Here is a 23,850-nt window from a genome sequence, read left to right as displayed (position 1 = left end):
GTTCATGATAGGATAGAGTGTACATGGGCTGTGGGAGGAGATTAAATGGGAGGGTAGAGTCCATGATAGGATAGAGTGTACATGGGCTGTGGGGGGAGATTAAATGGGAGGGTAGAGTCCATGATAGGATAGAGTGTACATGGGCTGTGGGAGGAGATTAAATGGATGGGTAGAGTCCACGATAGGATAGAGTGTACATGGGCTGTGGGAGGAGATTAAATGGGAGGGCAGAGTCCATGATAGGGGAGAGTGTACATGGGCTGTGGGAGGAGATTAAATGGGTGGGTAGAGTCCATGATAGGATAGAGTGTACATGGGCTGTGGGAGGAGATTAAATGGGTGGGTAGAGTCCATGATAGGATAGAGTGTACATGGGCTGTGGGAGGAGATTAAATGGATGGGTAGAGTCTGTGATAGGGGAGAGTGTCCATGGGCTGTGGGTGGGTAGGGTCCATGATAGGATAGAGTGTACATGGGCCGTGGGTAGGTAGAGTCCATGATAGGGGAGAGTGTCCATGGGCTGTGGGTGGGTAGAGTCCATGATAGGATAGAGTGTATACCGACAATGCGATAATCTGCTATAGTGATGCTGGTTGATGGGTAAATATTGCCCAGGACACCGTTGGGAACTCCCCTGCTCCTCTTCGAATAGTGCCATGGGATCTTATTCATCCACCTGAGAGGGCAGCGGGGCCTCAGTTTAACGTCTCATCCAAAAGACGGTACCTCCGACAGTGCAGCATTCCCTCAGTGCTGCATTGGGAGTGTCAGCCTGGAGTACGGGGCTTAGGTCTCTGGAGTAGGGTTTGAACCCACAAACTAATGATTCAGTCACGAGAATGCTACTTACTGAGCCATGGTTGAGACTTTGACTCCTTGTTCTACCTTCAAATAAATACTGATTGTCCAAAGACCCAGGTGTCCTTTTGGTACTTGCAGTGGGGATAGTAGACTCCACTTTGCATATGGAGCGTGAGCTGGAAGCGGGGAGGCAGGGTGTGCTCGGCTCCACCCACTCGCGCAGGTGCATGTCTATCTCGGACTTTGCCTTGACCAGGTTCCGTTTCTTGGGAAGGTCGATGACGTGCACCGGCTTGAATTCCTCGGGTATCCTTATCCTATGGTAACTGGAACCCGGGAACAACTCCCTCTTGATGACATCAAAAGGCAGGGTTGGCAGGGGCTCCGATCTCATCCCAACCTTGGCCCTCAGCTCAGGGTGGCCCGCGCTGTCCAGCGCCAGCTCGTGAAAGGGCCCAAAGTCGTGCTGTTGGACCAGGATTTCCGGGCTGATATCCGGATTGGCCTCCACCTGTCTGGAGATATCCGTCACCGGGGGCATAGCCGGATTGGTACTGACGTTCCAGATTGGCTTGATCACGCAGACGGGGGCCTTGCCCTCGCGAGGTGCGTTGCAGGTCACGGTTTGTGAGCCCGGGATCTCGGGGACACCCCCCCTCTCCTTCCCACTTCGCACCCACAGCAGCCCGGCCTTTACCCATCCCGGACTCCCCTCCGATCGGCAGGGACCCTTGGGCTTTGTGAGCTGCACGACTTTGAGCGTCTTTTTGCCGCTGCTGGTCTCACCAGTCTTCACCGACTCCCTCAGCTGCTCGAGCACCTGTTCCGCGGCGGTCCTGCGCGGCTTGTAGAAGCTGGAAGATGTCCTCACTATATTGGGCAGGTTCTTCTTCTCTAGCCACAGTGTGTAGGACTCATTGGTGAAGTAATCCTGCTCTTCCTACATCAAAACAAATAAAATCATCAGAACCCTTTAATACATTTAAACCTTAGTAAAAAGCTTGTTTTCATATCTTCGCACTCTTCACTTGGAGAACAGTGTGAAGTGGCAAAAGTTTCGCAGGCTGATCGATGTGAGTGATCCTTCCATGGTCATCTCCATCATCGTTAACAAAAAAGGGAGCATATGGAATGGGAGCCAACCTATTTTAGTTACAAGGAAAGATTGGATAGGCTGGGGTTGTTTTCTTTGGAACAGAGGAGGCCGAGGGGAGACCTTATTGAGGTGTATAAAATGATGAGGGGCCCAGATAGAGTGGATAGGAAGGACCTATTTCCCTTAGCAGAGAGGTCAATAACCAGGGGGCATAGGTTTAAAGTAATTGGTAGAAGGATTAGAGGGGAGGTGAGGATAACTTTTTTCACTCAGAGGGTGGTGGGGGTCTGGAACTCACTGCCTGAAAGGGTGGTAGAGGCAGAAACCCTCACCTCATTTAAAACGTTCTTGGATATGCACTTGAAGTGCGGTAACCTGCAGGGCTACGGACCCCCCAAGAGCTGGAAAGTGGGATTAGGCTGGAGAGCTCTTTGTCGGCCGGCACAGACAAGATGGGCTGAATGGCCTCCTTCTGTGCTGTAAATTTCTATGATTCTATTGGCTTGGACAGGGAATTGGTTCGGAGGTAGGAGACTGAGTGTAGGATAATGGGTATGTACTCAAATTGGCAGGATGTGACTGGAGGTGTCCCCCTGGGATCAGCTTTTCACACATCCGCAGCATAACCAAGACCGCCTACTTCCACCTCCGTAACATCGCCCGTCTCCGCCCCTGCCTCAGCTCATCCGCTGCTGAAACCCTCATCCATGCCTTTGATACCTCTAGACTTGACGATTCCAACGCACTCCTGGCTGGCCTCCCACATTCCACCCTACATAAACTTATCATCCAAAACTCTGCTGCCCGTGTCTGAACCCGCACCAAGTCCCGTTCGCCCATCACCCCTGTGCTCGATGACCTACATTGGCTCCCGGTTAAGCAATGCCTCGGTTTTAAAATTCTCATCCTTGTTTTCAAATCACTCCATGGCCTCGCCCCTCCCTATCTCTGTAACTTCCTCCAGCCCTACAACCCTCCGAGATCTCTGCCCTCCTCCAATTCTGGCCTCTTGCAGATCCCCGATTTTAATCGCTCCACTATTGGTGGCCGTGCCTTCAGCTGCTGAGGCCCTAAGCTCTGAAATTCTCTCCCTAAACCTCTCCGCCTCTCTCTACTCCTTTAAGACGTGCCTTAAAACCTACCTCTTTGACCAAGCTTTTGGTCACCTGCCCTAATATCTCCTTGCAAAAGCAAAATACTGTGGCTGCTGGAAATCTGAAATAAAAATTGGCGGCAACCAATTTGCGCTCAGCAAGCTCCCACAAGCAGCAATGCGATAATGACCAGATAATATGTTTTAGTGATGTTGGTTGAGGGATAAATATTGTCCCAGGACACTAGGGATAACTCCCCTGCTCTTCTTCGAAATAGTGGCCGTGGGATCTTTTACGTCCACCTGAGAGAGCAGATGGGGCCTCGGTTTAACATCTCATCCGAAAGACGGCACCTCTGACAGTGCAGCACTCCCTCAGCGCTGCACTAGAGTGTCAGCCTAGCTTTATATGCTCAAGTCCCTGGAGTGGGGACTTCGAACCCACAACCTTCTGTCTCAGAGACGAGTGTGCTACCCACTGAGCCACAACTGAGGGGTGGAAGATATATTACAGCTGTACAGAGCTCTGGTCAGACCCCACCTGGACACTGCGTTCCGTTCTGGGCCCCGCCCCTCAGGAAGGATCGATTGGCCTCGGAGGGGGAGCAGCACAGATTCACCAGAATGATACCGGGGCTAAACGGGTTAAATTACGAGGACAGGTTGCACAGACGAGGCTTCCCCACTCCATCCGTGGAAACTTATGAACCCATCTTTTCGGCCAAGGTTCTGGTCGTCCCTCCCAATCTCCCACCCCCACCGCACGGCTTTCCCTTTTTGCCCATTTCTTTTTCCCTTCCCCTTTGGGATTTTTTTCTGCACTAATGATGCTTTTACAAAATGCATGTTGTTGCTTTGTTTGGTTATTTTCAATGCCAGCCCGGGGAATCATGACCCAAGCACAGCCCAGGTGGACAACCCCAGTCTGACGAGCAGAGCTCCATTATCCCTGCCTCTCTACCCAGCAGTTACTTTACCTGTCGGATTTCGCACAGCCGTTTCTCATCCGCCAATAAGACAAGCTTCAGTTTCCGCAGCTTCTGCATTTGCTTGAAAAACTCAGCCCTGTCCGTCTCCGACAAGACATTGGCCAAATACCTGGGAACACAAGAATGGATTCTAGGGTGTATAGCAAAGACAATCCAGTGGAAGACAGGAAAAACCACATAACGTGGTTGACAGGTACAAGACCCTGGCTTGGGCCTCATCAAGAGTCCACTTTTAATCCCCTCACATGCCCTTGAAAAGGTTCAAAGACAGACCACTACAATGATTGCTAGTTTAAAGGCACTTTCGGCCAAAGGTTGTTTGATAATCGCTTCTGTGAAGCACCTCGGCATGTTTTACTATGTTAAACGTGCTACATAAATGCACATTGTGGTTGTTGATAGTTTCTTCGGCAGCATCTCCTAAACCTGTCACCTCCACCCCCGAGAAGGACAACAACAACTTCCATTTATATAGCGCCTTTAACATAGTAAAACGTTCCAAGGCGCTTCACAGGAACAAAATTGGACACCGAACCATATAAGGAGATATTAGGGCAGGTGACCAAAAGTTTGGTCAAAGAGGTAGGTTTTAAGGAACGCCTTAAAGGAGGAAAGAGAGGTAAAGAGGCGGAGAGGTTTAGGGAGCGAATTCCAGTGCAGATGGAGTGATATGTGAGAAAATGTGAGGTTATTCATTTTGGTAGGAAGAATAGAAAAACAGAATATTTTTTCAATGGTGAGAAACTAGTAAATGTTGGTGTTCAGAGAGATTTGGGTGTCCTCGTGCAGGAAACACAGAAAGTTAGCATGCAGGAACAGCAAGCAATTAGTTAGTCAAATGGCATGTTGACCTTTATTGCAAGGGGGTTGGAGTATAAGAGTAAGGAAGTCTTGCTCCAATTGTACAGGGCCTTGGTGAGACCACACCTGGAGTACTGGGCACAGTTCTGGTCTCTTTATTTGAGAAAGGATGCATTTTTTGATGAAGTAACAGGGAGGATTGATGAAGGGAATGCACTGGATGTTGTCTACATGGAATTTCAGAAGGCGTTTGACAAAGTACCACATAGAAGACTGGTTAACAAAATTGAGGCTCATGGAATAGGTGGGTCAGTGGAAGCTTGGATAAGGAATTAGCTTAAGGACAGAAAACAGCGAGTTGTGGTAAATGGTTGTTTTTCAGACTGGAGGATGGTAGACAGTGGTGTTCCCCAAGGGTCAGTGCTGGGGCCACTGCTTTTTTTGATATACATATATATATAAATGACCTGGATATTGGAATAGAGAGTAGAATGACACCAATCGTGGGGGTGTGGCTAACAGTGAGGATGATACCAATCGACTGCAACAGGACACAGAAAGGCTAGCAGAATGGGCAGACAAGTGGCAGATGGAATTTAATACAGAGAAGTGTGAGGTGATGCATTTTGGCAGAAGGAACAGGGAGAGGCAATATACACTTAATGGCACAGTTTTAAAGAATGTGCAGGGACAGAGGGACCTGGAAGTTAATGTGCATAGGTCCCTGAAGGTGGCGCCGGGCATTAGTTGCTTTGCGCCCTCTTAGGGCGTTAACGGGAGGCTCTAATCACGCAAATTTTCCCCCGAAGATGTTAGAGGCTACAGAGATCAGTAATGAGCACTCGTGTGTGGGAATGGTTTTTTTTATTCGTTCCTGGGATGTGGGCATCACTGGCAAGGCCAGCATTTATTGCCCATCCCTAGTTGCCCCTGGAGAAGGTGGTGGTGAGCCATCTTCTTGAACCGCTGCAGTCCGAGTGGTGAAGGTACTCCCACAGTGCTGTGAGGGAGGGAGTTCCAGGATTTTGACCCAGCGACGCTGAAGGAACGGTGATATACTTCCAAGTCAGGATGGTGTGTGACTTGGAAAGGATCTTGAAGGTAGTGGTGTTCCCATGCGCCTGCTGCCCTTGTTCTTCTAAGTGGAAGAGGTCACGGGTTTTGGAGGTGCTGTCAAAGAAGCCTTGGCGAGTTGCTGCAGTGCATCTTGTAGATGGTACACACTGCAGCCACGGTATGCCGGTGGTGGAGGGAGTGAATGTTTAAGGTGGTGGATGGGGTGCCAATCAAGCGGGCTGCTTTGTCCTGGATGGTGTCGAGCTTCTTGAGTGTTGTTGGAGCTGCACTCATCCAGGGAAGTGGAGAGTATTCCATCACACTCCTTACTTGTGCCTTGTAGATGGTGGAAAGGCTTTGGGGAGTCAGGAGGTGAGACACTCACCACAAAATACCTAGCCTCTGACCTGCTCTTGTAGCCACAGTATTTATGTGGCTGGTCCTGTTAAGTTTCTGGTCAATGGTGACCCCCAGGATGTTGATGGTGAGGGATTCAATGACAGTAATGCTGTTGACTGTCAAGGGATGGTGGTTAGACTCTCGTTTGTTGGAGATAGTCATTGCCTGGCACTTGTGTGGCGCGAATGTTACCTGCCACTTATCAGCCCAAGCCTGAATGTTGTCCAGGTCTTGTTGCATGTGGGCACGGACTGCTTCATTATCTGAGGAGTTGCGAATGGAACTGAACACTGTGCAATCATCAGCAAACATCCCCACTTCTGACCTTATGATGGAAGGAAGATCATTGATGAAGCAGCTGAAGATGGTTGGGCCGAGGACACTGCCCTGAGGAACTCCTGCAGCGATGTCCTGGGGCTGTGATGATTGACCTCCAACAACCACAACCACCTTCCTTTGTGCTAGGTATGATGTAGCCAGTGGAGCGTTTTCCCCTTGATTCCTATTGCCTTCAATATGTCCCATGTTTAATAAACAACCCACGTCATTAAATAGGCAGCACAACAAATGATAGCAGTTAACCTTACCACTAAACAGCATACACACAGACTGTAATGATGTAATGTACCCACATTTGTCCTACTTAGTTAAGCCTATAAAAGATACAACACACTGGAGTTCCCTGGGGGGACTTTGTTCTAGTCTTACTGAGGCTAACATAAACATTCCTTGCGACCTCCCGAGGAGTCCTTTGCACATGAGTTATAATCGGTATCTGTCTCATATACATTGCATGTAAGGCATTGTGTTTTATTATCTCATTGACTTGGTTTAATAAAAAACATTAACCAGATGTTTCAGTGTTTACTAGCCCTCAAACTTGTATTCAAGGTAAAGGGTATATGACAATATCCTATAACACCCTCCAGATAAGGACCATGGGGATATCTGACAATATCCTATAATACACCACATAAGGGCAATACAGATATACAACAGTATCCTATTATACCTCTACATAAGGGTAATGGGGCTATCTGACAATATCCTAGAATACCCCCACATAAGGGCAATAAGAATACATGCCCATATCCTGTAATACCCCCCCACAAGGGCATAGGAACATAGGAGCAGGAGGAGGCCATTCAGCACCTTGAGCCTGTTGCACCATTCAATGAGATGAAGGCGACCTAACTCCATATACCCGCCTTTAGCCCATATCCCTTAATACCTTTGGTTAACAAAAAACTATCAATTTCCGATTTAAAATTAACAATTGATCTAGCATCAATTGCCATTTGTGGAAGAGAGTTCCAAACTTCTACCACCCTTTGTGTGTAGAAGTGTTTCCTAATTTCACTCCTGAAAGGTCTGGCTCTAATTTTTAGACTATGTCCCCTAGTCCTAGACTCCCCAACCAGCAGAAATAGTTTCTCTCTATCTACCCGATCTGTTCCCCCCAATATCCTGAAAACTTCGAACTGATCACCCCTTAACCTTCTAAATTCTAGGGAATACAACCTTAATTTGTGTAATCTCTCCTCGTAACTTGACCCTTGAATCATTCTGGTAAACCTCCAAGGCCAATATATCCTTCCTAAGGTGTGGTGCCCAGAACTGCTCCCAGTGCTCCAGGTGTGGTCTAACCAGGGCTTTGTACAGCTGCAGCATAACTTCTACCCCCTTGTACTCTGGTCCTCTAGATATAAAGGCCAGCATTCCATGAGCCTTTTTGATTATTTTCTGTACCCGTTCATGACATTTGAATGATCTATGTACCTGGACCCCCAAGTCTCTTTGGGCCTCCACTGTTTTTATCTTTTCACCATTTAGAAAATACCCTGTTCTATCCTTTTTAGGTCCAAAGTGGATGACCTCACTTTTGCTTACATCAAAATCCATTTGCCACAGTTTTGCCCATTCACTTAATCTATCAATATCTCTTTGTAATTTTATGCTTCCATCGACACTGCTTACAATGCTGTCTATCTTTGTGTCATCGGCAAATTTGGATAAATGACTTTCTATGCCATCATCTAAGTCATTAATAAATATTGTGAATAGTTGAGGCCCCAACACAGATCCCTGCGGGACACCACTAGTCACCTCCTGCCAATTTGAGTACCTGCCCATTATCCCTACTGGCTGTCTCCTGCCGCTCAGCCAATTTCCTAACCAGGTCAATAATTTGCCCTCAATTCCATGTATATAACAGTCTCTTATGTGGGATAACAGTCTCTTTGGTGGGACTTTATCAAATGCCTTCTGGATGTCCATATAAATAACATCTATAGACATTCTCCTGTCCACTACTTTAGTCACCTCTTCAAAAGATTCAATCAGGTTTGTCAGGCATGACCTACCTTTCACAAATCCACGCTGGCTCTCTCTGATCAACTGAAAATTTTCAAGGTGTTCAGTCACCCTATCCTTAATTATAGACTCTAGCAATTTCCCGACAACTGGCGTTAGGCTAACTGGTCTATAATTCCCTGGTTTCCCTCTCTCGCCATTCTTAAATAGCAGAGTGATGTGCGCAATTTTCCAATCTAAAGGAATGGTTCCTGAATCAAGAGGACTTTGGAAGATTATAGTTAGGGCATCTGTAATGTGCTCACCGACTTCCTTTAAAACCCTGGGATGGAAACCATCTGGCCCTGGCGATTTGTCACTCTTTAGTGCCATTATTTTCTTCATTACTGTTAATTTACTTAGGTTAATTTTATTGAGTCCCTGTCCCCGATTCAGTATTAGTTTCTTTGGGATTTCCAGCATGCTATCCTCTTCTACTGTAAATACTGACGCAAAGTAATTATTCAACATGTTCACCATTTCCCCATTGTCATTGACAATATCACCACTTTCAGTTTTTAAGGGGCCAACATTGCTCCTGACCACCCTCTTTTTCCTAATGTACAGGAAACTCTCGATTTACCAGCACCTAAATAACCGGAAATCTCTGTTAACCGGCAAAATTCAGGAGTAGGTTCAGGTAAGTTTTACTTCATATTAGTGGCCGTTCCTGGATCTGTGGCTGTGTAACGGGGTTCCTGCACCTGTTGCTAAGCAACAGGGATGCTTGGTCTGTGGCGGGGTTCCTGCACCTGTTGCTAAGCAACAGGGATGCCTGGATTTGTGGCTGTGTACGGAGCTCTCGTACCTTTTAACTATACCTCTCTGTAATCTGGACTTTTTGATAAACCGGCACCACGCCGGTCCCGTCGGTGCCAGATAAAAAAGAGTTTCCTGTAACTGTAAAAAAAATTCATATTAATTTTGATATCCCTTGCAAGTTTCTTTTCATACTCCCTTTTTGTAGCTCTTACTACCTGTTTTGTGACCCTTTGCTGTTCTGTGTATCTTTCCCATTCGCCAGGGTCTGTGCTATTTTTTGCATTTTTGTATGCCCTTTCCTTTAGTTTTATGCTGTCCCTTACTCTGTAGTTGTCCATGGTTGGTTTTTTTTGGCAAGTCGAGCTCTTGCCCCTCAGAGGTATAAAGTGGTTCTGTATCACATTGAATTATTTTTTGAACATCTCCCACTAATCTTTTACCCATTAGCAGATTTGCCCAGTTTGCTGTGGACAGTTTCTGTCTCATCCTGTTGAAGTTGGCCTTACCTAAATCTAGAATCTTAGTAGCGGTTTCGCGTTTCTCCCTTTCAAACACTATGTTGAACTCAATCATGTTATGATCGCTATTGGATAAATGTTCATGCACAGTTAGGCTGTTAACTAAATCTGGCTCATTACTCATTACTAAGTCTAATATGACATGCCCCCTTGTTGTCTCCAGGACATATTGTTGTAGATAACTATCCCGGACACACTCAAGAAATTCACTACCCTTCTGACAGGTGTCAGTCTGCTTTTCCCAATCTATATGAAAGTTAAAATCCCCCATTAAAACCACACTGCCTTTACTACATGCTTGTCTAATCTCTGCATTTATACAATCTAGCACTTCACAGCTGCTACCAGGGGGCCTATACACAACTCCCAATACAGCCTTAGATCCTTTCCTATTTCTTAATTCAACCCATAAAGTCTCCACTGGCTGCTTACCTCTCTTTAAATCCTCTCTTATCATTGAAGTGATTTCACCCTTGATCACTAAAGCTACTCCTCCCCCTCTGCCGTTTCCCCTATCTGTCCTGTAGACCTTATAACCCGGTATAATTAGTTCCCAGTCCTGACTGTCTTGCAGCCATGTCTCAGTAATGGCTGCCATGTCATATCCCCCAATTTGAATTTGTGTCTGCAGTTCCTTCAATGTATTCCTTATACTCCGTGCGTTTGTATAAAGAACACCTTTTTGGGCCACACACCCTGGCCTGTCTTTCAGCTCTGATGTTTTACTGACATGTTTCTTATTTCTCTCTCCTGGTTTAATCGCTTTACATCTTTAAGTTTTCCCTTTACCTGTAGTGCCTAAAGCACAATTTCAGACAGTTACTCTACTCTCTTCCCTTTCGTTTGTTTTTGAATTATTATTTGTACTGCAATTTCCCCGAGCCCCCCCCCACCCCACAGTTACTAGTTTAAAGTCCTTGTGACCGCCCTATTTATCCTTTCCTCAATAGGGAAACACGACCACATCCTGTAATACGCCCACATAAGGGCATTAGGCATATGACAATATCCTATATATAAACCCGAGAAGTCAGTGAGACACTTTGCTCTGCGGAGGGATAAGCCAGTGGCACTGCACTAACCTTGCACACAGACGGTGACCCCAGATTTTGGCCAGGTCAATCGGTCGTTGTCCTCTAGCATCTTTGACTTTCACTTTAGCTCCTGCTTCAACTAGAGTGATGACACAATTTAGTAAACCTACTTCAGCCGCCTGATGAAGTGGGGACAGACCTTCGACTGTCTGGCTGAAAAACAAGGAAGGGCCGTCAATATTTGAGCTTGGGAATAGTTTACAGTAAGAACATGAGGTTTAGCAGAGGACAATTCATTGCTTGAACCCTCTCCCCTATCACAGACTCTACCCACCCATTTAATCTCCTCCCACAGCCCATGTACACTCTCCCCTATCACAGACTCTACCCACCCATTTAATCTCCTCCCACAGCCCATGTACACTCTCCCCTAGCATGAACCATTTAATTCAACCAATATTAGTAAAAAAAATTATCTGGTCATTATCACATTGCTGTTTGTGGGATCTTGCTGTGTGCAAATTTGCTCCTGATTTTCCTACATTACAACAGTGACTACACTTCAAAAGACCTTCATTGGCTGTAAAGCAGTTTGGGATGGCCTGAGGTCATGAAAGGCGCTATAGAAATGCAAGTCTTTGTTTATAGCTGGTTCCCAAAGCTCTTCACCACTGGGTCTTAAATCTAAACAAAGCAAATTATGTAGGTATGAGGGGCGAGTTGGCTAAGGTAGATTGGGAAACTACATTAAAAGGTATGATGGTAGACAAGCAATGGCTAGCTTTTAAATAATTAATATGTAATTTACAACAAATATACATTCCTTTAAGGCACAAAAACCCCACAGGAAAAGTGGTCCAACCGTGGCTAACAAGAGAAGTTAAAGATAGTATTAGATCAAAGGAAGAGGCTTATAATGTTGCCAAAAAGAGCAGTAAGCCTGAGGATTAGGAGGATTTTAGAATTCAGCAAAGGAGAATCAAGAAATTGATAAAGAAAGGGAAAATAGAATATGAGAGTAAACTAGCTGAGACATAAAAACAGACTGTAAAAGCTTCTATAGGTACGTAAAAAGGAAAAGATTAGCGAAAGTAAATGTGGGTCCCTTACAGGCTGAGACAGGAGAAATTATAATGGGGAATAAGGAAATGGCAGAGAAATTAAACAAATACTTTGTGTCTGTCTTCACGGAAAAAGACGCAAAAAAACCTGCTGTAAATAACGGAGAACCAAGAGTCTAGTGAGAATGAGGAACTGAAAGAAATTAGTATTAGTAAAAAAAACAATACTGGAGAAATTAATGGGACTGAAAGCTGATAAATCCCCTGGACCTGATGGCCTACATCCTAGGGTTTTGAAAGAGGTGGCTAGAGAGATAGTGGATGCATTGGTTGTCATCTTCCAAAATTCCATAGATTCTAGAACGGTTCCCGTGGACTGGAAGGTGGCAAATGTAACCCGAATATTAAAGAAAGGAGGGAGAGAGAAACCGTGCAACTACAGACCAGTTAGCCTGACATCAGTAGTAGGGAAAATGTTAGAATCTATTATTAAGGACGTGGTAACAGGGCACTTAGAAAATAATAATAGGTTTGGGCAGAGTCAACACGGATTTATGAAAGGGAAATCGTGTTTGACGATTCTGTTCAAGTTTTTTGAGGTTGTAACTAGCAGAATAGATATGGGGGAACCAGTGGATGTGGTGTATTTGGATTTTCAGATAAAGTGCCACACAAGAGGTTATTAAACAAAATTAAGGCTCATGGGATTGGGGGCAATATACTAACATGGATTGAAGATTGGTTAACGGACAGAAAACAGAGAGTAGGAATAAACAGGTCATTTTATGTAGGTATGTAAAAAGGAAAGGAAGGTCATTGATGAACCATCTTCAGCTGCTTCATCAATGACCTTCCCTCCAACATAAGATCAGGGCCTTGGTGAGACTACATCTTGAATATTGTGTGCAGTTTTGGTCGCCTTATCTGAGGAAGGATGTTCTTGCCATGGAAGGAGTGCAGCGAAAATTCACCAGGCTGATACCTGGGATGGCAGGAATGACGTATGAGGAGAGATTGGGTCGATTGGGCTTATACTCGCTGGAGTTTAGAAGCATGAGAGGGGATCTCATTGAAACTTATAAAATTCTGACAGGACTGAACAGACTAGATGCAGGAAGGATGTTCCCAATGGTCGGGGAGTCCAGAACCAGGGGTCACAGTCTAAGGATAAGGGGTAAGCCATTTAGGACAGAAATGAGGAGGAATTTCTTCACCCAGAGAGTGGTGAACCTGTGGAATTCTCTACCACAGAAGGCAGTAGAGGCCAATTCATTAAATAGATTCAAGAAGGAGTTGGATATATTTCTTAAGGCTAAAGGGATCAAGGGGTTTGGGGAGAAAGCAGGGACAGGGTACTGAATTTGGATGATCAGTCATGATCGCATTGAATAGCGGAGCAGGCTCGAGGGGCCAAACGGCCTATTCCTGCTCCTATTTCTTATGTTCTTATGTTCTAAAAGATCCTATTTCAAAGAAGAGCAGGGAAGTTATCCCCTGTGTCCTGGCCAATATTTATCACTCAATCAACATCACTTTAAAAAAAACCAGACGATCTGGTCATTATCACCTTGCTGTTTGTGGGAGCTTGCTGTCTGCAAATGTGTTGCTGCATTTCCTACATTACAACAGTGACTACACTTCAAAAAGTACTTCACTGTAATAAAAACAGAAAATGCTGGAGATACTCAGCAGGTCAGGCAGCATCTGTGGAGTGAGAAACAGAGTTAACGTTTCAGGTCGATGACCTTTCATCAGAACTGGAAAAAAAGCAGGAAATGGAACAGATTTTAAAGCAAGTTTAGGGGCTGGGAAATGGGGGAGGGGATGAAAGAACAAAAGGGAAGGTCTGTGATAGGCTGGAAGGCAGGAGAAGTAAAGAGACATTAAGAGATATTCAAGGCAAAAGGAGATGGTAATGGGACAGGTTAAGAAACAAAGGATGGCTCTAGATGAAGTGTGAATTGCGCTGGCAGAATGAAAGACAGCTGCCCTGTGGGAGAGAAGAACAGAAGGCACAAACAAAAAGTGTGGATAAAAAATATATAAATATGACAGGGGCCGAGGTTATGATCTGAAATTGTTGAACTCTATGTTGACTCCTTCACTGTAAACTGCTTTGGGATGTCCGGTGGTTGTGAAAGGCGCTATAGAAATGCAAGTCTTTCTTTTTTCAAGGAATTCCAGTCAGAGAACTTTAGCTAAGTACAAGTCACTGCACAAACTCAGAACAAGCAGGGACAATCTTGGCTGATAAGCTTTCTATGTCCGAGGCTGATGGAGACCTCTGCTGTCCTCCTGGGGATTAATTCCTCCAAGGACACATCTGTGCAAGGCAAGTGATAACTCATCTGACAGTCCTGGGTCCCTGCACCTGTCTCCAGTTGAATGACTGGATTGACAGTTCAGACAAGGTGAAGGCTTGGGGAGTGATTCATGTTAAAGCTGAAGTCCAGCTAATTGGATGAGGTAATTGTTAAGTCTGTGTGTTCCAGTTGTATTAAGATTAATTACTGACACAGACTACAAGAATAAAGTTCAACAGGTCTTTACTAGTTGGAGGTCAGGACTATACTAAATACAATATCACTACACAGTACTTATATACCGGTGGTCACCACCGGTATTACGTATACAGCAGCCAGAGAAAGTAGTACATCTCTTAAGGTGGAACAGGCTTAAGTTCTCTTAAGGTGGAACAGGTTACATACACCACAGTAATACTTTGAAACGTGCGGATTCTCACGTGGCAAGAGTGAAAGGTATAAAAAGTGGCGGGGGGTGGGGGCGGGTTCGAAGAGATACTCCAGAATTCGACAAGGCTTGAGCAGCCGAACCCCTTGAGCTCGAAACCTGCGACGCAGTCAATTCCCTGGTAATTCGTTTTATCGTTAAGTTTCTCAAGTATAAGAGTAATTATTGTTCATAATAGTTATCATTGTATTCTTAGAATCATACAGCACAGAAGGAGGCCATTCATCCTATCGAGTCTGTGCCGGCTCCTTCGAAGAGCAATCCAGTTAATCCCACTCCCCGCTCTTTCCCCATATCCCTACAATTTTCTCCTCTTCAAGTATTTCTCCAATTCCCTTTCCGAAAGTTACTACTGAATCTGCTTCCACCGCACATTGTGCAGCGCATTCCAGATCACAACAGCAGGTTACGGCACTTCAAGTGCATATCCAAGTACTTTGTAAATGCGGTGAGGCTTTCTGCCTCTACCACCCTTTCAGGCAGTGAGTTCCAGACCCCCACCACCCTCTGGGTGAAAAAATCTCTCCGCAACTCCCCTCCTACCAATTACTTTAAATCTATGCCCCCCTGGTTACTGACCTCTCTGCTAAGGCAAATAAGTCCTTCCTGTCCACTCGATCGAGGCCCCTCATAATTTTACACACCACAATTATAGAATCATAGAATAGAGTCATGGAATGGTTACAGCACAGAAGGACGCCAATCAGCCCGTCCCGGCTCCCTGCAAGAGCACTTCAGCTAGTCCCACTCCCCCGCCCTTTCCACAGTGCTCTGAATTTTTTTTTCCCACAATGTATTTATTCAACTCCCTTTTGAAAGCCGTAAATAAATCTGTCTCCGCCACCGTTTCAGGCAGTGCATTCCAGATCCTAAGTCTCAATTCAGCCTCCTCTCCTGCAAAGAAAACAACCCCAGCCTCTGCAAACTTTACACTGTCTCATCAAACACTCCCAGGGCAGATCCAGCACGGGTTAGATACAGAGTAAAGCTCCCTCTACACTGTCCCATCAAACACTCCCAGGACAGGTACAGCACGGGTTAGATACAGAGTAAAGCTCCCTCTACACTGTCCCATCAAACACTCCCAGGGCAGGTACAGCACGGGTTAGATACAGAGTAAAGCTCCCTCTACACTGTCCCATCAAACACTCCCAGGGCAGGTACAGCACGGGTTAGATACAGAGTAAAGCTCCCTCTACACTGTCCCATCAAACACTCCCAGGGCAGGTACAGCACGAGTTAGATACAGAGTAAAGCTCCCTCTACACTGCCCCATCAAACACTCCCAGGGCAGGTACAACATGGGTTAGATACAGAGTGAAGCTCCTTCTACACTGTCCCATCAAACACTCCCAGGGCAGGTACAGCACGGGGTAGATACAGAGTAAAGCTCCCTCTACACTGTCCCATCAAACACTCCCAGGGCAGGGACAGCACGGGTTAGATACAGAGTAAAGCTCCCCCTACACTGTCCCATCAAACACTCCCAGGGCAGGTACAGCACGGGTTAGATACAGAGCAAAGCTCCCTCTACACTGTCCCATCAAAAACTCCCAGGGCAGGGATAGCATGGGTTAGATACAGAGTAAAGCTCCCTCTACACTGTCCCATCAAACACTCCCAGGGCAGGAACAGCACGGGTTAGACACAGAGTAAAGCTCACTCTACACTGTCCCATCAAACACTCACAGGGCAGGTACAGCACGGGTTAGATACAGAGTAAAGCTCTCTCTACACTGTCCCATCAAACACTCCCAGGGCAGGTACAGCACGGGTTAGATACAGAGTAAAGCTCCCTCTACACTGTCCCATCAAACACTCCCAGGGCAGATACAGCACGTGTTAGATACAGAGTAAAGCTCCCTCTACACTGTCCCATCAAACAATCCCAGGGCAGATACAGCACGTGTTAGATACAGAGTAAAGCTGCCTCTACACTGTCCCATCAAACACTCCCAGGGCAGGTACAAAACAGGTTAGATACAGAGTAAAGCTCCCTCTACACTGTCCCATCAAACACTCCCAGGGCAGATACAGCACGGGTTAGATACAGAGTAAAGCTCCCTCTACACTGTCCCATCAAACACTCCCAGGGCAGGTACAGCACGGATTAGATACAGAGCAAAGCTTCCTCTACACTGTCGCATCAAACGCTACCAGGGCAGATACAGCACGGGTTAGATACAGAGTAAAGCTCCCTCTACACTGTCCCATCAAACACTCCCAGGGCAGGTACAGCACGGGTTAGATACAGAGTAAAGCTCCCTCTACACTGCCCCATCAAACACTCCCAGGGCATGTACAGCACAGGGTTAGATACAGAGTAAAGCTCCCTCTACACTGTCCCATCAAACACTCCCAGGGCAGGTACAGCACGGGTTAGATACAGAGTAAAGCTCCCTCTACACTGTCCCATCAAACACTCCCAGGGCAGGTACCGCACGGGTTAGATACAGAGTAAAGCTCCCTCTACACTGCCCCATCAAACACTCCCAGGGCAGGTACAGCACGGGTTAGATACAGAGTAAAGCTCCCTCTACACTGCCCCATCAAACACTCCCAGGGCAGGTACAGCACGGGTTAGATACAGAGTAAAGTTCCCTCTACACTGTCCCATCAAACACTCCCAGGGCAGGTACAGCATGGGTTAGATACAGAGTAAAGCTCCCTCTACACTGTCCCATCAAACACTCCCAGGGCAGGTACAGCACGGGTTAGATACAGAGTAAAGCTCCCTCTACACTGTCCCATCAAACAATCCCAGGGCAGGTACAGCACGGGGTTAGATACAGAGTAAAGCTCCCTCTACACTGTCCCATCAAACACTCCCAGGGCAGGTACAGCATGGTTCACTCTCAAACAGTGGTCGGTTACCTTAATTAACTTATTAGTAAGAATGTCCATTCCCTAACAATGCGACTACCAGGATGGTAGGAGCCAAACTAGATGGACTTTATTGTTTTTGCAGCTGGTGATTGCTATGTTCCCACCAGCTAACTTCAGACCACAACAGATAATACATTTAACCACCATGACTCCAGAGTTAGTGAAGCAGACACTGCCACGTACACATTTGGATCGGCCCCGATACTGAGCAGGTACTTCAGACACTTGTGCGTGCGGAATTTGACTTCTTCGATGAGGATCAGGTGGATGGCGCTCCAGCCCTTTGGGTTGGCCAAGTTCACGTCCATGTGGTAATCTTCCACCAGTATCTTCATACACTCAAGCCTCCCATTCAGGGCAGCCAAATGCACTGCGTTGTAACCCTAAAACAGCGAGGGTAAGGGAAGGCAGAGCGACAACACAGGGTTAGTGCCGTCAGAGCACATCCAAAACCATACACACAGAATATCCGACCGCAGTATATATCGCACACTGACCGTAGTAGAAAGAGGGAGCTTTCCCGTGCTGTACCTGCCCTGGGAGTGTTTGATGGGACAGTGTAGAGGGAGCTTTACTCTGTATCTAACCCGTGTTGCACCTGCCCTGGGAGTGTTTGATGAGACAGTGTAGAGGGAGCTTTACTCTGTATCTAACCCGTGCTGTACCTGCCCTGGGAGTGTTTGATGGGACAGTGTAGAGGGAGCTTTACTCTGTATCTAACCCGTGCTGTACCTGCCCTGGGAGTGTTTGATGGGGTAGTGTAGAGGGAGCTTTACTCTGTATCTAACCCGTGCTGTACCTGCCCTGGGAGTGTTTGATGAGACAGTGTAGAGGGAGCTTTAGTCTGTATCTAACCCGTGCTGTACCTGCCGTGGGAGTGTTTGATGGGACAGTGTAGAGGGAGCTTTACTCTGTATCTAACCCGTGCTGTACCTGCCTTGGGAGTGTTTGATGGGGCAGTGTAGAGGGAGCTTTACTCTGTATCTAACCCGTGCTGCACCTGCCCTGGGAGTGTTTGATGGGGCAGTGTAGAGGGAGCTTTACTCTGTATCTAACCCATGCTGTACCTGCCCTGGGAGTGTCTGATGGGACAGTGCTTTTTTTAAAATTTGTTTATGAGATGTGGCCATCGCTGGCAAGGCCAGGATTTATTGCCCATCCCTAATTGCCCTTGAGCGGGAACTTTACTCTATCTAGCCCCTGATGATTTCAGCAGCTGAGTTGAGGCAGGGGCGGAGACAGCTGATGATACGGAGGTGGAAATAGGCGATCTTGGTGATGGAGAGGAGATGGTGTTGGAAGCTCAGCTCAGGATCAAATATGACGCCAAGGCGACGGACTGGATGGTTCAGCCTCAAATAGTGGTCAGTGAGAGGGATGGAGTGGTCGGTGAGAGGGATGGAGTGGTCGGTGAGAGGGGTGGAGTGGTCGGTGAGAGGGGTGGAGTGGTCGGTGAGAGGGGTGGAGTGGTCGGTGAGAGGGGTGGAGTGGTCGGTGAGAGGGGTGGAGTGGTCGGTGAGAGGGGTGGAGTGGTCGGTGAGAGGGGTGGAGTGGTCGGTGAGAGGGATGGAGTGGTCGGTGAGAGTGATGGAGTGGTCAGTGAGAGGGATGGAGTGGTCAGTGAGAGGGATGGAGTGGTCAGTGAGAGCGATGGAGTGGTCAGTGAGAGCGATGGAGTGGTCAGTGAGAGCGATGGAGTGGTCAGTGAGAGCGATGGAGTGGTCAGTGAGAGCGATGGAGTGGTCAGTGAGAGGGATGGAGTGGTCAGTGAGAGGGATGGAGTGGTCAGTGAGAGCGATGGAGTGGTCAGTGAGAGCGATGGAGTGGTCAGTGAGAGCGATGGAGTGGTCAGTGAGAGCGATGGAGTGGTCAGTGAGAGCGATGGAGTGGTCAGTGAGAGCGATGGAGTGGTCGGTGAGAGCGATGGAGTGGTCGGTGAGAGCGATGGAGTGGTCGGTGAGAGCGATGGAGTGGTCGGTGAGAGCGATGGAGTGGTCGGTGAGAGGGGTGGAGTGGTCCGTGAGAGGGATGGAGTGGTCGGTGAGAGGGGTGGAGTGGTCGGTGAGAGGGGTGGAGTGGTCAGTGAGAGGGGTGGAGTGGTCAGTGAGAGGGGTGGAGTGGTCAGTGAGAGGGGTGGAGTGGTCAGTGAGAGGGGTGGAGTGGTCAGTGAGAGGGGTGGAGTGGTCAGTGAGAGGGGTGGAGTGGTCAGTGAGAGGGGTGGAGTGGTCAGTGAGAGGGGTGGAGTGGTCAGTGAGAGGGGTGGAGTGGTCAGTGAGAGGGGTGGAGTGGTCAGTGAGAGGGGTGGAGTGGTCGGTGAGAGGGGTTGAGAGGTCAGTGAGAGGAATGGAGTGGTCAGTGAGAGCGATGGAGTGGTCGGTGAGAGCGATGGAGTGGTCGGTGAGAGGGGTGGAGTGGTCAGTGAGAGGGATGGAGTGGTCGGTGAGAGGGGTGGAGTGGTCAGTGAGAGGGGTGGAGTGGTCAGTGAGAGGGGTGGAGTGGTCAGTGAGAGGGGTGGAGTGGTCAGTGAGAGGGGTGGAGTGGTCAGTGAGAGGGGTGGAGTGGTCAGTGAGAGGGGTGGAGTGGTCAGTGAGAGGGATGGAGTGGTCAGTGAGAGTAATGGAGTGGTCAGTGAGAGGGATGGAGTGGTCAGTGAGAGGGATGGAGTGGTCAGTGAGAGGGATGGAGTGGTCAGTGAGAGGGATGGAGTGGTCAGTGAGAGGGATGGAGTGGTCAGTGAGAGGAATGGAGTGGTCAGTGAGAGTGATGGAGTGGTCAGTGAGAGGGATGGAGTGGTCAGTGAGAGTGATGGAGTGGTCAGTGAGAGGGGTGGAGTGGTCAGTGAGAGGGGTTGAGAGGTCAGTGAGAGGAATGGAGTGGTCAGTGAGAGCGATGGAGTGGTCAGTGAGAGCGATGGAGTGGTCAGTGAGAGCGATGGAGTGGTCAGTGAGAGCGATGGAGTGGTCAGTGAGAGCGATGGAGTGGTCAGTGAGAGCGATGGAGTGGTCAGTGAGAGGGATGGAGTGGTCAGTGAGAGGGATGGAGTGGTCAGTGAGAGGGATGGAGTGGTCAGTGAGAGGGATGGAGTGGTCAGTGAGAGGGATGGAGTGGTCGGTGAGAGGGATGGAGTGGTCGGTGAGAGGGATGGTGTGGTCGGTGAGAGGGATGGAGTGGTCGGTGAGAGGGATGGAGTGGTCGGTGAGAGGGATGGAGTGGTCTGTGAGAGGGATGGAGTGGTCTGTCAGAGGGATGGAGTGGTCGGTGAGAGGGATGGAGTGGTCGGTGAGAAGGATGGAGTGGTCGGTGAGAGGGATGGAGTGGTCGGTGAGAGGGATGGAGTGGTCGGTGAGAGGGATGGTGTGGTCGGTGAGAGGGATGGAGTGGTCGGTGAGAGGGATGGAGTGGTCGGTGAGAGGGATGGAGTGGTCGGTGAGAGGGATGGAGTGGTCGGTGAGAGGGATGGAGTGGTCGGTGAGAGGGATGGAGTGGTCAGTGAGAGGGATGGAGTGGTCAGTGAGAGGGATGGAGTGGTCAGTGAGAGTGATGGAGTGGTCAGTGAGAGGGGTGGAGTGGTCAGTGAGAGGGGTTGAGAGGTCAGTGAGAGGAATGGAGTGGTCAGTGAGAGGGATGGAGTGGTCAGTGAGAGCGATGGAGTGGTCAGTGAGAGCGATGGAGTGGTCAGTGAGAGCGATGGAGTGGTCAGTGAGAGCGATGGAGTGGTCAGTGAGAGCGATGGAGTGGTCAGTGAGAGCGATGGAGTGGTCAGTGAGAGCGATGGAGTGGTCAGTGAGAGCGATGGAGTGGTCAGTGAGAGCGATGGAGTGGTCAGTGAGAGGGATGGAGTGGTCAGTGAGAGGGATGGAGTGGTCAGTGAGAGGGATGGAGTGGTCAGTGAGAGGGATGGAGTGGTCAGTGAGAGGGATGGAGTGGTCAGTGAGAGTGATGGAGTGGTCAGTGAGAGGGGTGGAGTGGTCAGTGAGAGGGGTGGAGTGGTCGGTGAGAGGGGTTGAGAGGTCAGTGAGAGGAATGGAGTGGTCAGTGAGAGCGATGGAGTGGTCGGTGAGAGCGATGGAGTGGTCGGTGAGAGGGGTGGAGTGGTCAGTGAGAGGGATGGAGTGGTCGGTGAGAGGGGTGGAGTGGTCAGTGAGAGGGGTGGAGTGGTCAGTGAGAGGGGTGGAGTGGTCAGTGAGAGGGGTGGAGTGGTCAGTGAGAGGGGTGGAGTGGTCAGTGAGAGGGGTGGAGTGGTCAGTGAGAGGGGTGGAGTGGTCAGTGAGAGGGATGGAGTGGTCAGTGAGAGTGATGGAGTGGTCAGTGAGAGGGATGGAGTGGTCAGTGAGAGTGATGGAGTGGTCAGTGAGAGGGATGGAGTGGTCAGTGAGAGGAATGGAGTGGTCAGTGAGAGTGATGGAGTGGTCAGTGAGAGTGATGGAGTGGTCAGTGAGAGGGATGGAGTGGTCAGTGAGAGTGATGGAGTGGTCAGTGAGAGTGATGGAGTGGTCAGTGAGAGGGGTGGAGTGGTCAGTGAGAGGGATGGAGTGGTCAGTGAGAGGGATGGAGTGGTCAGTGAGAGGGATGGAGTGGAGTGGTCAGTGAGAGGGATTGAGTGGTCAGTGAGAGGGATGGAGTGGTCAGTGAGAGGGGTGGAGTGGTCAGTGAGAGGGGTGGAGTGGTCAGTGAGAGGAATGGAGTGGTCAGTGAGATGGATGGAGTGAGCGGTGAGAGGGATGGAGTGGGTGGCTAGGGAATGGAGTTCGTGGCGGGGACCAAAGGCAATGCATTTAGTCTTATTGATATTTAATTGGAGGAAATTTCTGCTCATCCGGGTAGTGGATATTGGACAAGCAGTGTGAAAAGTCAGAGACAGTGGAGGGGTCGAGCGAGGTGGTGGTGAGGTACAGTTGGGTGTCATCAGCGTACATATGGAAACTGACGCTGTGCTTTCAGATAATGTCGCCGAGGGGCAGCATGTAGATGAGAAATAGGAGGGGGCCATGGATAGATCCTTGGGGGTCACCAGAGGTAACAGTGTGGGAGCGGGAAGAGAAGCCATTGCAGGAGATTCTCTGGCTATGACTGGATAGACAGGAACGGAACCAGGCAAGGAACACTTACATTTTGGTCCACTGCAACGTTGCCTTTTGCCTTGTTTAGACTGAGTCGCAGCCAATCGATATCACCCACAGTGGCTGCCATCAACTCATCGCTCAGCATCTCCCCGCGATGCCACTTCTTGACTTGGCCCGGCGCCATGGGGAATCCTTTCACTGGACACGTGCCAGAGTCACCAGAGCAAAAAACGGAATGCGCGTCACACCAGCGCGACACTGCCCTGCTTCCTCCAAGCTCGACCTGCAAGAACATCCATCCAGTGTTAGTGTCCACCCACCCACAACATGGACCCTTGCGTTTAACCAGTGGGAAAGCAGCAGAAGATAAAGAGGGAGTTAGGAGAAGGGATAGATTCCAGATGGATGGATAGGCAGATTATTATCTGAATGGCAATAGATTGGGAGAAGGGGAAGTGCAACGAGACCTGGGTGTCCTTGTGCACCAGTCGCTGAAGGTAAGCATGCAGGTGCAGCGGGCAGTTAAGAAGGCAAATGGCATGTTGGCCTTCGTAGCGAGAGGGTTCAAGTACAGGAACAAGGATGTCTTGCTGCAGTTGTACAGGGCCTTGGTGAGACCACATCTTGAGTATTGTGTGCAGTTTTGGTCGCCTTATCTGAGGAAGGATGTTCTTGCCATGGAGGGAGCGCAGCGAAGTTTCACCAGGCTGATACCTGGGATGGCAGGAATGACGTATGAGGAGAGATTGGATTGATTGGGCTTATACTCGCTGGAGTTTAGGAGAATGAGAGGGGATCTCATTGAAACTTATAACATTCTAACAGGACTAGACAGACTAGATGCAGGAAGGATGTTCCCGATGGTCAGGGAGTCCAGAACCAGGGGTCACAGTCTAAGGATAAGGGGTAAGCCATTTAGGAGAGAGATGAGGAGGAATTTCTTCACCCAGAGTGTGGTGAACCTGTGGAATTCTCTACCACAGAAGGCAGTGGAGGCCAATTCATTAAATATATTCAAGAAGGAGTTGGATATATTTCTTAAGGTTAAAGGGATCAAGGGATATGGGGAGAAGGCAGGGACAGGGTCCTGAATTTGGATGATCAGCCATGATCTCGTTGAATGGCGGAGCAGGCTCGAGGGGCCGAATGGCCTACTCCTGCTCCTATCTTCTATGTTTCTATGTAGGC

At 48.5% G+C, this 23,850-nt stretch overlaps 1 protein-coding gene across 1 annotated transcript; it reads right to left on the bottom strand.

Moving 5' to 3' along the window:
* Nucleotides 1-525: 525 nt before the first annotated feature.
* Nucleotides 526-22,933, bottom strand: LOC147123810 (ankyrin repeat domain-containing protein 53-like). The gene is made up of 5 exons (XM_086005035.1): nt 22,709-22,933; nt 17,783-17,982; nt 10,950-11,114; nt 3,968-4,088; nt 526-1,741 (listed from the first exon to the last, which is right to left on the bottom strand). The coding sequence occupies exons 1-5, from the start codon at nt 22,844-22,846 to the stop codon at nt 701-703; spliced, it is 1,665 nt and encodes a 554-aa protein (XP_085861161.1). The 5' UTR covers nt 22,847-22,933; the 3' UTR covers nt 526-700.
* Between the last annotated feature and the right edge of the window lie 917 nt (nt 22,934-23,850).

This window comes from Somniosus microcephalus, chromosome 2 (genome assembly GCF_052327205.1).
Source record: "Somniosus microcephalus isolate GS21.2 chromosome 2, FLI_Smic_1.0, whole genome shotgun sequence".
Classification (NCBI taxonomy): Eukaryota; Metazoa; Chordata; class Chondrichthyes; order Squaliformes; family Somniosidae; genus Somniosus; species Somniosus microcephalus.
This window is presented reverse-complemented; position numbering and strand designations above follow the sequence as displayed.

Coding starts and splice junctions, on each gene's coding strand:
- LOC147123810 (XM_086005035.1), bottom strand. CDS start 22,846: ATGGCGCCGGGCCAAGTCAAGAAGTGGCATCGCGGGGAGATGCTGAGC. Junction 4,089..10,949: donor GGTCACCGTCTGTGTGCAAG/GTTAGTGCAGTG, acceptor TTGTGTTCCCAG/GTATTTGGCCAATGTCTTGT. Junction 1,742..3,967: donor GGCTGTGCGAAATCCGACAG/GTAAAGTAACTG, acceptor GTTTTGATGTAG/GAAGAGCAGGATTACTTCAC.